General features: G+C 55.3%; 1 protein-coding gene across 1 annotated transcript in view; it reads right to left on the reverse strand.

Moving 5' to 3' along the window:
* Window positions 1-787: 787 nt before the first annotated feature.
* Window positions 788-12423, reverse strand: part of SDCCAG8 (SHH signaling and ciliogenesis regulator SDCCAG8) — a 181024-nt gene continuing 169388 nt past the window's right edge. The window contains exons 17-18 of the mRNA XM_024576157.4: window positions 10729-10855; window positions 788-1051 (exon numbers count right to left, since the gene is read on the reverse strand). Coding sequence (XP_024431925.2) covers window positions 1022-1051; window positions 10729-10855 — 157 coding nt within the window. The 3' untranslated portion in view covers window positions 788-1021. The remainder of the gene's footprint in view (window positions 1052-10728; window positions 10856-12423) is intronic.

Below are 12423 nucleotides of genomic sequence, written 5' to 3' on the forward strand. Positions count from 1 at the left end.
TCAAAAACCTTCTGACTCTGAATTGAAGTTCGGCTCTTGCGGGCATGAACCTTTTCATGCTGTAGAGATGCGTACGGTCTTTGCCCCATCGCCCCACCGCCTCCACAGCCTAACCCACGCTGACTCGGGGGTGTCGCTGGCCTGGGTGTCAGCCTGTGGTCAGGGGCTTGTCCCAGCAGCAGCCCTGTCTTTCGTGCTCCACCGTCATCCATGGAGACGACACAGCATCTCGGTGCCCATTTCTCTTCCTTTCAAGCATCCGAGGGCTTAACTGTGCAGAGTCGAAGGACTGTTCCAAACTAGGATAAAGACCTGTGTACAGACACTGGCGGAAACTCTGAGGGGTGTAGGAGTTTCACTAGGTATGTTTTTCAGCTCCTCTCAAACACTCCATTCGGAAAAACCTGACACTACAGAGCCAGAGATGCTCTTTTCTCTGTTTTCATTGTTAGCCGAGTGGATAGTGCCTCCCCGTGGTGCACCGGTTAGCGGGGTGGGAACTGGCGGGGTCCACGGGACACTGGGTGAAGGCAAAGTGCGTGGGGGGGGGTGTAGATCATATGGAGGGAGAGACGCCCAAGTGGCAGGGAAACTGCGGTCCTCGGTACCCTTTGGCCTAGTTAAAATATGTGCCTTTTCGGTGTGTTGTGTTCATCGTTACGAGGTAGGAAGTAAACATTACAATTCAAGTCTTTTCCAAAGTTCATTTATTGAAATCCACGTGTGTAACGTAGCGTACAAATGAGCAGATTTAAAAATTCAGCCATCTGAATCAGAGATGGCGACATTCAGCCATCTCTGCACACCCACACCAGGAGGTCCCCCCACGTCAGACTTCGGCTCCAGCCCGTCCCCTGTGCAGGGACCGCTCAGGAACGCGCGTGGCGGCGATGGTGCGGCCCCTGCCGTCGGATGTGGCGTCCACCGGGAAGGTCGCGGTGCGTTGCGGCATATTACGTGCAAATCAGATGAATGTAAATAACTCTTTGTAAACCACTTATTTCACTCTGTTTCAACCAGGTCAGCAATCAGATTGTGGCATGCTGGGTAACTGGAAAAAAATGATAATAAAAAGTAAGTTTAAATAGATCACGTTCTTCAATGTGATTTGTCTTCTTAAAGGTTAACGCTCCTTTGGGTAAAAATGTGGAAAGCGTATGTAAGCACGTGTGCAAAAGGTTTGTTCCTCACCTTCCCTGCGGGCCAAAGCCCTCGTCGACTAGAAGACAAGGCGAACTACTTGTCTACGCTTCAACTCTGAAAACAGCCTCCCTTCCAGGTGTCCCTGTCCCCCTTAAACAACAGCAACCTGACGGCAGGACACAGCCAGAGTGCCACCCCTTCCCTGTGTGGGAAGGGAGACCCGACCCCGCCAGAATTTGGTTACTGAAAACCGTTCAGACCCGACAGTGAGTGAACCCAGGATGCAGGCCAAGTGTCCCTGAGAAATTCCTGCAGAAACTTCCAAATCTGTAGCTGTAGACAACTCACTGTAATGCGTAGAAAGGCATTTTCCCCAGAAACCCCCTCCAGTGTTCTGGAAGAGGGGATTCGGTGCCCGGGGTCTCTAGTTTTTAAACAGCTGCCCACGTCCCGAAACTAGGTCGTGAAAGGTTGGGGAGTCGAACGAGAGCGCTGAATTCTGCCGCCTGCCCTGGCTGACGGACAGGCTGGTCACGTGCGTTCAGACCACACCGGGGAGCGGTGTCAGAAGCCACTGGAAATGGTAGCGGTCCACAGAGCTCTTCTCGAGTCCCTGCCCTTCCCTGCGTGAGAAGCTGAATAAGACGCAGGCCTTCCCCTGCACCGTGCCCAGGCCCCTCCGATGGGAGCGGCGGGACAGAGAGCTCAGAAGAGATCTTGCCAATCCCAGTTTTCACCGCGCACATAAATTGAACGTGATAGGTCCAGAGCCATGGGCCCCGCCAGGTCTCTTTAGTTGGGAATCCTCAAAAAAGACAAGCGACCCTTGCACCTCCCAACGCAGGTTTCTGGAATGGGAATCGGAAGGGGAGGGGTGCTTGTGAGCCCCACTTAAGCCATGGCTACTTGCTGAGGAGTTCCAAGCCAGGGCAATGCGTTGAGCCGAGACCAGGATTCATATGAGAGACGAATATGAAAATCAGCCTGCTGGCTTTTTTAAAACTGAGAAAAGATAGTGTTTACGTTTCAAGGAGCTTTCCCAGGTGTGTGAGGCACACTGTTGGTGACTACAGAGCTTGAGTCCGTCGACACAGGGCAATTACAACAATGCCTGCGCACCCTGTGAGGGCTGGGGTGGGGCAGAGGCGGGTGGACCCTCTTCCTTCAAGCCCCAGAGGGCTTCTGTTCTCTGGTCCCCCCTGAGTGAGTGGGCCGCAGGGAGCCCCCAGGGCCTTGCCTTGGCAGAAGGGGTCCCCCTCTGTCCGGGGTCTAATACCCAGCACAGAGCCTGCCTGCCAAACACGGTGTCTGCCGAGAGCTGCTGTGCCTTCCGTCTTGATGGGACCGGCCCAGGGCAGCTCTGCCGATGCCGGGCTTCGAGGCCTCTCTGCTCTGTGCTCCACCGGTGCCCCGCTCACCTGGGTACTCTGGAGGCAGGCTCACTGTCTAACTAAAACCTCGAGGATGTCTTTGATAGACATAAACCACAAAAGGCAGGTTTCACACGAAAGGTTGAATGTACCCATAACACGCCCAGTTCAGAAGGGTGGGCAAACCCTGAAGGCGAAGGAAAATGGATGGCAGGGCTTGTTCTTTTTAAACCAAGCTCCAGGAAACGCGTTTCTCATGGGGAGTCCTGGTGTGGACTCCGGGGCCCACCAGGAATTGGTCATCATCGGACCCGTTCCCTGCCGGCATGCCGTCGGCTCCGCGGTGACCAGGACCCTGGTCCCGTGGGCCCGCTCAGGAGTGACACAGACGTGCTGCCCTCCACGTGGAGCGGCAGCACTGAGCCCCCGCCCCAGCAGCAAGTCAGCTGTCGCTCCCTCCAATGGTTCTATGTTCCGTTTGGTGTTGGAGTGAAGGCCTGTCTTCGCCTTCACTTTGACACTATTGCACCCCCTGCCCTGTGCTGGGTCCCCAGCACCTGCCAGTACCCGGCCCCTGGCGAGGCTCAGTAAGTGCCTGGCGGAGTAGACGATCGACCCTACGGTGTCACCGTTCTGTCTGCGGGCTGCAGCACTGCCTGTCACCCTCCGCCTGCGGGAGCTTCAGTAAAGGACACAGTTCAGTGCCTCCCCGTCCTGTAGAGCGTCTGTGAAAGGGTAAGCATAAACCGGAGAAAGAGAGGCTTCAGGTACCTCCCAAATCGGGCTTCTCGGCCATCGCTTCTTGGGGATGTCAGCCACGCTTAGTTCTGGGAAGGTGGTTACCTCATGTATTTGGTCCGGCAGTGCAGGAGACGTGGGGACCCAGGTGCTCGAGGGACCACAGCCCTCTGAGCTGCGGCCTGAGCCCTGAGCCCCCATCTCCCCTTCCTCCTGCCTTTGAGCTTGTCACCAGGGCCCCTGGTTGTGGCCTCCTGGGTGGCGTGGCCACATCTGCAGTTGTCCGTGGCTGCCCTCCAGGCTGGAGGGGGGCCGGCGGGGCGCCCTGGCAGCCGCTCTCCTGAAAGACTGTCCACAGCTGTCACGCCTGCTCCCATCAGCCAGCCCGCCACAGCTAACCCGTTTCCTTTGTTCTCCTTTCAAATGCTGACCGAGCCTCCTCTCGGAGAACCCTGACTTTTGTGTCTAACGTGTTTCTCCAGTTTGACTTTAAATTCAGAGTTCAAAACACAAGGTTCTCCATGACCCCAGCTGTTCCCCAGGCAACCGCACTGTGGGGTCCAGTGCAGCCTTCTCTGCTGCTGTGTCCCCAGGCGCGGGCGTGCGGGGCTGGGGCACCCCCTGGGCCTGCTCAGCAGAGGCGCTGGTGCCGGCCCAGCCGGGTCTGCGCTCAGCCTCTCTGTGGCCCCTCGGGTAGGCCACCACTGCTCCCTGCTCTCCCTCTCTCTCTGGGCTGTTTCTGTTTCTGCAAGGCTGGCTCACAAAGGACCTGTCCTTGGGCCTCTGACAAGAAAGCATCTATTTTTAACTGGAGGCAGATCCAACCCCCCTTTACCGCCGTGGGGCATTTCAAAGCCTTCCCAGGGTTGACTGAGCTCCAGGATGGCAGCAGCCCCTTCCGTTCCCCCCCCCCCCCATCCTGCAGCTCAGTCCACACTCCCAGGGCCCAGCTAGGCCCCAGCAGACAGGCCTGCTCCTCCCCTTGTTGTGGACGCCCGCCCCCTTCTACATGGCCTTGGCCCTGGCTGGGCCCTATCTCTCTAGAAATTTGTTTGCTGCTTGTTGACTTCGCAGTTCTGTTCACTTCACTCTCTGGGCCTTATTTTTCTGTCTGTGTAAAGAAGTTGTTACACCATTTATCCCCGCAGCCCCTTCACACCCGCCCTGAGCTCGGTGCCAGCGCCGCGGGCTTCCTGATGTCTGCTGGGCACCGGGTGATGCAGGAGCTCCCTCTTAAAGGGACGCTGGTTCCACGGTTTTTTCAAACCAGAAACTGAGTGATATGGGAGCTAAACAATTTCCCTGACGTGCTGCAGAGCTGAGATTCAAGCCTGGCAGTCGAGAGTCTGGGCTCTTCGATGCCGTTCTGACCAGTGCAGGGAAAGCCGGCGAGCAACCAGGGCTGCAGCTGGGGGATTAAATCAGAGGCAATGGACAGGCTGCCTGGAATTAAGGCGCCCACCCAGGAACTGGGGGTGGCACTGATCTGTTCAGGGGCTGGTGCCCTCAGCAGCCCTCTGCAGGACTCTGTGGAAAGGTGGCCTCAGCTGTGACACTGAACTGGTGACAGCAGTGGCTTCCCACCCAGCACAGGGCACAGGGCCGCCTCTGGGTTAGTGGAGTCCTGCCTTCCCCCACAGCACCCCCCCCCACACACACACACACAAGTGACCAAAACTCCGGCTGGGCCCCTCACCCCTCTGCCGGGCACGGCCTTTCTTGGAATCTGCCTGTTGCCAGCTGCAGAGCAGGCAGGAGGGCAAGGCTGGGTCACCCGGCCCCCGTTCCTCCTCCTCCCCTCCTAGGCCAGAGGGGCCATGACAACGAGGGCCCCGGCAGCGCTGCCTCTGGGCTCCACAAAGGGACGAGAACTGTGGAAGCCACAAGCCTGAAACGGCGGAGGCAGGAGAGCCCTCCTCATAGAGAAGGCAGGGACCTGATTCCTCAGCTTTCTGGAAAACAGCATCTTAGGACCGGACTTGGGGCCGGGAGGTCGGGGGAGGCAGGGAGCCTGTACCCAGAAGGGAGGGGTCGGTCAGGGGACTCGCACACCCCAGGGCCTGGCATCTGCCGGGCTCTCTCTCCGCTGCTTCCCAGAGCTCACTCAGACTCAGAGTTCCGTCTGTAAGTCTCGGGGCCTGGGTCTGCCATCCTCCGGCTTTCTGGAGTCCCAGAAGTCTCGAGGCGTCCCCTGCACATGGGCAGGTGTCTGTGTTTTACAGGAACCGTGTTTCCATGGTAAACAGAGTCTGAGAATTCCCAAAGGACAGACCGTGTCGCCGACAGCAGAGAGAGGCGCCTCTGGCTGCCTCGTGCTGGAAAGCGTTGGAAATAAAGACAACGTTGACATTTGGGGTTGCGATGTGACGGAATCACAGCCTTTTAAAGGCAAGAACCACTTATCTATCTACCCTGCATGCAATATTCAGTGTTTTGCTCACTTGTCTAATTGGATTACAATATTTAGCTCCCTTTAAAATCTCGATTGTGAATTTATATTGCGGAGTGGAATGTCTGACTCGGGAAGCAGTCCGTGGCGCACGTGTTTCTGGAGCGGTGCGCATTTCCATCTGTCCTCCCAGGAGTCTTATTCGGAGACCCCTCGCTCTTGGACAAAGTGAACTGTTAACAGGAGAGCGAGTCTGGCTTCAGTGAAGCCGAATGCACTTTTCAACAATGATTCCGTACCGGGCCGCAGCGTAAACACCAGGAAGTTAGACGCTGCTATTCGAGTCGCTCAGGGAAGTTTCTCTGGCGTTTGGGACCCTCCGGGGAGGAGCGCAGCGCCGGGGTCTGATGTCATCTTTGCAAACACTCAGGCAGCAGGGAGTTAATGACATTTGAGCTGCATATGTTCAAGTGTATTTAAAAAAATATGCAAGTCACTTTGGTTGACAGTGTCTTGTACACAGTTTTGAAAGAATCAGGGCAAACTTTAACAGAGTCAGTTTTTATTTGAAAAATATTTTCTGGGAATGTATCAGTGTTTATTTTTGAGACTGACAATTCGGGTGAAAATCAGGATAAAAACAAAAAAACAACAATTTGGTTGAAATCAAATTGTTTGTTTTCATCTATTTAGAATTCTTTCCAAAAAAAAAAGAAAAAGTCTTGGTCTGGGAGGAGGCTTTTTAATTTATTTTCTCCAGTGTATTTGCTGTTCCATTCAAGCACCATCTGTCTTCAGGTAGCTAACTTCAGAAGCACCTGCACCGGTGGGGGACGACCCCACAGACCCCATGGACCCCTCGAGTCCCAACTCCCCCTGTGCACAGGTCACCCGGCAGGCCCCTCCTCCCAGCTTGCCCCGCCTCACAGCGCCCCGGTGAGCTCTCCTTTCTGAAGCTGTCCCCTCCCGTGGCTTCAGGTCACAAACGGGCCTGATTCCCTTCATCATCTCCTGGGGTCTTTGCTTCCCGAGCTGGGTTTTCAGCTCTTCTCCAGCGCCCTTTGGTGTAACGAGATCAGACCCACGACTCCAAACAGAATCACATAGGGCTGCTGGGTCCACGCACACATTTATATCAAATTGGAAATTAAAGTCACTGCCAAGGAGGCTCAAAAGTCATAGGGCCACCGGAGTCCTCACGGATAAATCAGTTTCAGGGCTGTTTTAGACACTGTAAGAGATTCATCCGAAGGGACTACAAAGGACCCCTCCCTGGACTGAACCCCGAGGATGGCACCACACAGCTTGTTGGGACGGCTGCCATCAGAAAGCCGAAACCACATTCATCACCAAACAAACACACCAACAAATACAGTAACTGCGAGGAATGAGACAGTCCTGTGAGTGGACAGACAGCTTCGTCCCTTTCCCTCCCTCAGACGCCATTCTCCCCACAAAAGATTCTAATTTCCTTACCAGCTGGCACCACCCTTCCTGGCAAGAGGTTAGCACCCCTGGGTGCTGGGTCATGGACCCCTGCCCCGCGTCCCAGCTGTCAGGCCTCCCCTCAACTCCAGGGGACCCAGGTTCCTGTCCTGGACACCAGGTCCACCCGCCGGGGAGCTGCCTCAGCGAGTGCTGGACCTGCATGAGGCAGAGGATGGTGCCGTGAGCTCGGCTGCCAGAGTCCTGTTTCTCCGCAAGGACCAGACCAGCCTCTCATGACACTAAAAACTTTTCTAAAGTCCCTCCCACCCCGAGGGAGGCAGGCGATTATGAGAGCCACTGCTTTTACGCAACACTAAACCAAACACTAAACCAAGATCAGTCCATAAAGGAGCTGCGTGTGCCCGAGCCGCAGCCACTGGGGTGGCCCTGGGACCGGCCCACTCTGACCAGACTGGCTCGCTCACTGCAGCAGCGGTGAAGGGCGAGATGGGAATTCTCACGGCCAAAAATGTCCCCGTGGCACAGTTAGGCCTACGACCAGCTCCCTCTGCCAGACGTGCTGTGGCGTGCATTTCAGAACTAAGCAGAAACGATTTAGAATCATCCAGCCTTCTAAGCAGACTAGATGTTTCCTGTCAGAGGCCACAGGCCAGCCCGGGGCCCGTCACCTGCTTCAGGGCATGGGGCTGGGTACAGGGGAACGATTCGGGCGAGGCGACTCAGCTCAGAGCAGCTCCCCGGCCAGAAAATACCCACGCTCCTTTGCATATTAGGTGCACAGAGATTTTCAGAGATTGACATTGACATGCGAAATTATGTGATTGTGCTTAATTCAGCCTGGCTGAGAAAATGCAAGCCTTGAGCTAAAAGCATCCTGACACCAGAGGAAACCTGGGGCAAGCGGCAGCCTTACTCACTTCGAGGGCTCACGAGCCAAGTTTATTCCATGGCCGAAGTGGGCGAAATCCACGCTTGGGTGGGAGGGGCAGGCCTTGGGTTTACATACTCAGCAGAGAGCTTGTTAACCCCGCTCCCCCCTCCTCTTTGAACACCCGTATTTGCTACTGCAAGCCCACGGTCCCTCACACAAGCTTCTCTGGTCATGGTCATACTTAAATTATTCCCCTCGTAACAGGAGGCTCTGAAAGACCCCCTAGAGAGGAGCCAGGCTGGCCAGCATCAGACAGCACGGACTGTCAAACTGTTTGTGTTGCTTGAGGCAAGGGATGAAATTCCTGCTTGTTTCTCTGAGGATTTTTTTTTTTTTTTTGAGGTTTTGGGGTTTTTCTTTAAGTGTTTCATCTGAGCACTCTCAGATTTTTAAAGATGTGGAAGAGGTTCCTAAGCATCGATGGTCCAGGAGAAGTCTGAGTGGACACAGGTAGGCAGATGGGGACTTAAAAGGCAAACCCCGTGTGGTAGTGATCTGGTCCAGAACCGAGAGGGACCTGCCCCGCAATCCACACCTTACGTAGCTCCTGGCCCTGAGAAGCCGACACCCACTCAGGCCATGTGTCATGTCCCTCCCCCATTCCAGGCAGGAGCCTGGTCACCTGTCCCATGGCCCAGTGCCCTGACCTTTGGCTGGCACCACCCATGGCATCCCATAGGACTGGCCGGACCGTGAGGTTCCGGGCACGTCTGAGAAGCGGGGGGAGAGGAGGGAGCCCTGTCACCCGCTGTTGGCGCCACACGCCCCTGCCTCCCTGGGCTCCTCCGGAGCCCCTCAAGTGTGGGAGGGGAGAGAAGGAGGAAAGCCCGACATTGCTTCAGCGTACTGTGTACGGCTGTCCCACACTCCAGGGCCCCTGTGAGCGGGGCTGGTCTGACGCCCGCTGAGCAGATGGGGAAACTGAGGCTTAGCAGAAACGTTGGGGACTTGATCAGAGCCTCACGACACGACACAGTCGGGAATCATCCCCTGTTCTTTGTGCTTGCGAACACCACGGCGGCGCTCAGGCCTCCGAGTACCCCAAGGTGACCCAAGCGGCTTGTTACAAGGCAGGGCCCTGGCAGCCGAGGTCCTTATGTTTATTTCTTCACAAGCACCTCAGACAATGGGTGTGTGGTCCATGCCCTAGATTTTGAGCTGCATTCACCCCCTTCCCTGCGAGCAGCCTCAGAGGCTCAGGGGACAGACAAGTGCGTGCTCGTCCCCGGCCTCCGCTCAGTGGCTGGCACGGGTGTACGTGGGAAGGGGGGAACGTCACCTACTATCTGTGAAACAAATGAGCACTTTGCAGAGGGATTTGGTGGGCTGGGTGGGAAAAACCACTCAGAGGACAGTGGCGCCTGGATGTCCATTTGGCACATGGTCATTTCGAGAGGACAATGGGAGACAATTTCTCATCCTTTTCATTTCCAGATGCATTTTCCCATGAGTCATGCCCGGCACGTACGCGTGACGTCCCCCGGGCACTCATGGAGCACCTGGGTGCAATCCTGATGACAGGCGGGGGCCACGGCCACCCACGCACCGCCGCATTATCCAGCAAACTGCAGGATCAGGCACAGGCTCAGCCTCTCTCACAGGAAGAGAAGCAATTCAGGGAAAAAAGGCCTCGCTCTGTGCTCCCAACTCACCTGGACAGGCTTTCTTTCCTCTACTAGCTACGATCTCACCTGGACAGGGGACACATGGGCCATGGAGTCAGACAGGCTCCACGTCAGGTTCCCTACTTGCTAGCTGTGTAGGCTTGCTTGAGCCTCAGTTTCCCTACCTGTAGAATGGAGACAGCGGTCCATCCTGCAGGGAAAAGGGAGTGACTGCATGTTATGTGTGACGCTGCCGGCACTCAAAACCTCACTCTTTTTGTTTGTTCGTTTTTTAATCCTCACCCAAGGACATTGTTTTTTTTTTCATTGCTTTTAGAGAGAGAGGAAAGGAGAGAGATAGAAAGAGAAAGAAATATCAATATGAGAGAGAAACATCGATCGGTTGCCTTCTCGTATGTACCCCGACCAGGGATCGAACCCCATCTGGGGTACGTGCCCTGACCGAAAACGAACCTGCGACCTCTCGATCTACAGGACGACGCTCCAACCAACTGAGATGCATGGGCTAGGGCAGCGAGTTATTCTTCTTCTGCATCTTTTATTTTTCGGTAAACTTTTTTTGTTGTTTGGTTTTAAAATGTCTTTTTAAACGGGCTTTTATAATCCTCCCCACCCTCCAAAAAAATCTTAGCTCAATTATCAGTCAGGTCACTTAGGACAAGATTCGTGCATTCCATTCATTCCCAGTGACTTCCCTAATCCAAGACCCCTTTCCTCAACCAGTGCAGGCTGCAGGCCTCCCGCAGGGGCCCTTCAGGGCTGACTCTCAGACGCCTCCCCAGCACCACAGCCCTCCTGTCCCAGCCTCCTGCAGGCGGAGGTGCTGACGCCCAGCACGCGGTGTGGCTTCTTCATTCTCGGGCCTGTGCTCCGGCAAACACTTCAACTCCCTCAGGAGGACAGGCCCATGCCGTACCCCACATTTCCCTGGGTCCACACTGTGCCTTACCCAGTCTTCAGGATCACCCTCCTGGCTTATCAGCTGCCCGCTAAAATGCAGCTGTCAGCCTGCAGATCTCAGCATGTCCTCTGGCAAGTCAGCCCATCCCGACACCCCCACCTGGCCCTGGGTCTGCACTGTACCTGGGATCTCAGTCGCTCCACCTCCTCTGACAGGGTCTGCCTCTCCAGCAGGAGCTGGTTCTGCCTCTGGAGTAGCTGCACCAGCTGCTGGGCTGTTGCCTGGCTGTGCTTGTCCAGCTGCCGGAGCCTGGAGAAAAAGCCACTGCAGAATCAGACAGGGGTCCTGAGAACTGGGGCGACGGCCGACTTCAGCCCTGTTGATGTGTCCCATTGCTTGTGCATCTGAGGGAGTGCCTGGCAGTGAACTTGAGCTGTAGTCTAGGGTGACCTTGAGGAGGGAGGCCTCAGCCAGCAGTGGGCTGCATTTGGCAACATGAGGGGAGTTGTACCAAGTGTGAAAAGAAACTGGCAGACTTCATACTTAGCAAACACACAGATCTAGTTGGGAAACTAGAAAAATGGAAACCTTAAAGGCACTGAGGTCAAAGGCCTCCGTTGTTCATCTGGGACTGCCTGGACCCGACACCAGCCCAGGCTGGGGCAGGGGCGGGGAGGGCGGAAACACTGGCTTTCCACCATCAGTCACTCAGTCGATCACACGCTGCGCAGTCGCTGACCAGATGTCTTTAAAGACCCTAAATTTGTCATTCTGCTGATGGGCACTCCTCTCCAGACTTGCTAATTCACTCCAGCTATTATGCTCATTTGCCCACAGACGCTTCCTATGCAGCGAGTAGCACACCAGCCGTGGAAATGTAGGTTTCGGATTAAATTTAGAGTTGAACAAGTAGCCAGAACTGACTGTTCTGGAAAGAAGTTCGCTGTTCATGTGCCCTTCCTGGCAGCCCTCACCCACCAAGAGCATCAACAGTGAAATAAACTTGTATTTTACACACACGGGGGAAAAAAAGGGATTTTTAAGGCTCAGGGTGCATTTCAAACTCCAGGCCCCATGTCCAACACCGGCTCACGGACCCCAAGCCTGTTCTGCAGATACTGGCGGCAGGACGCCCCGGGTTGGAGCTCCCTGGCAGGCATTTCTGGAGGGATCCCGGCGCAACTAAACATTCACCAGTGTTACCGGAACCCAGGGGCTTGCCACCTGAGATGCTCTCTTCAAAAGTGGGGAGAGGGATCTATAGGAGCTACTATAAAGGACACAAGGACAAAATCAAGGGGGAGGGTAGAGGTGGGGGAGGGAGGTGGGACTGGCTGGGGTGGGGTGGAGGGAAGGGGAGAAAATGCAGACAATTGTAACTGAATAAAAATAAATACATTAATTTAAAAAAACCAAAAAAACAAAAGTGGGGTGTGGTTGTCACAGGAAGTTTTATTCACTCGCATCTAGGAGACGGACTCACATCCGAAGCTCCGCCTCCCAGGAGGCTGGCTTTCCATTGGCTACACTTCCTGAGTTGGGTTCCTGTCAAGTGTCCCCCTGTTTACAGCTGGACTGCTACACTTTACCATTTAGCAAGAAGAGCATTTGGTGAGCATGGCCAAGGCCTGGAGACCCTTGCCCTATCTAGCAGCAGGACAGAGATGGAGCCTTAGGGGTGGGCAGGCTATTCACTAAAAATGACGTAGTCTCTGGAGACAGGTCTCTGGGAACCCTAAAAACCTGCCAACACTTCAGCCAGACCCTCCTCCCCACAGTCTCCTGAGGAGTGGGCACTCAGCAGGTGTCCGGCCAGCAGGGAGCATGCTCACAGGGCCCTCCCACCCCTAGCTCCCAGCCTAGGCCGACCATTCCCA

The sequence above is a fragment of the Desmodus rotundus genome, chromosome 10 (assembly GCF_022682495.2).
Source record: "Desmodus rotundus isolate HL8 chromosome 10, HLdesRot8A.1, whole genome shotgun sequence".
Taxonomy (NCBI): domain Eukaryota; kingdom Metazoa; phylum Chordata; class Mammalia; order Chiroptera; family Phyllostomidae; genus Desmodus; species Desmodus rotundus.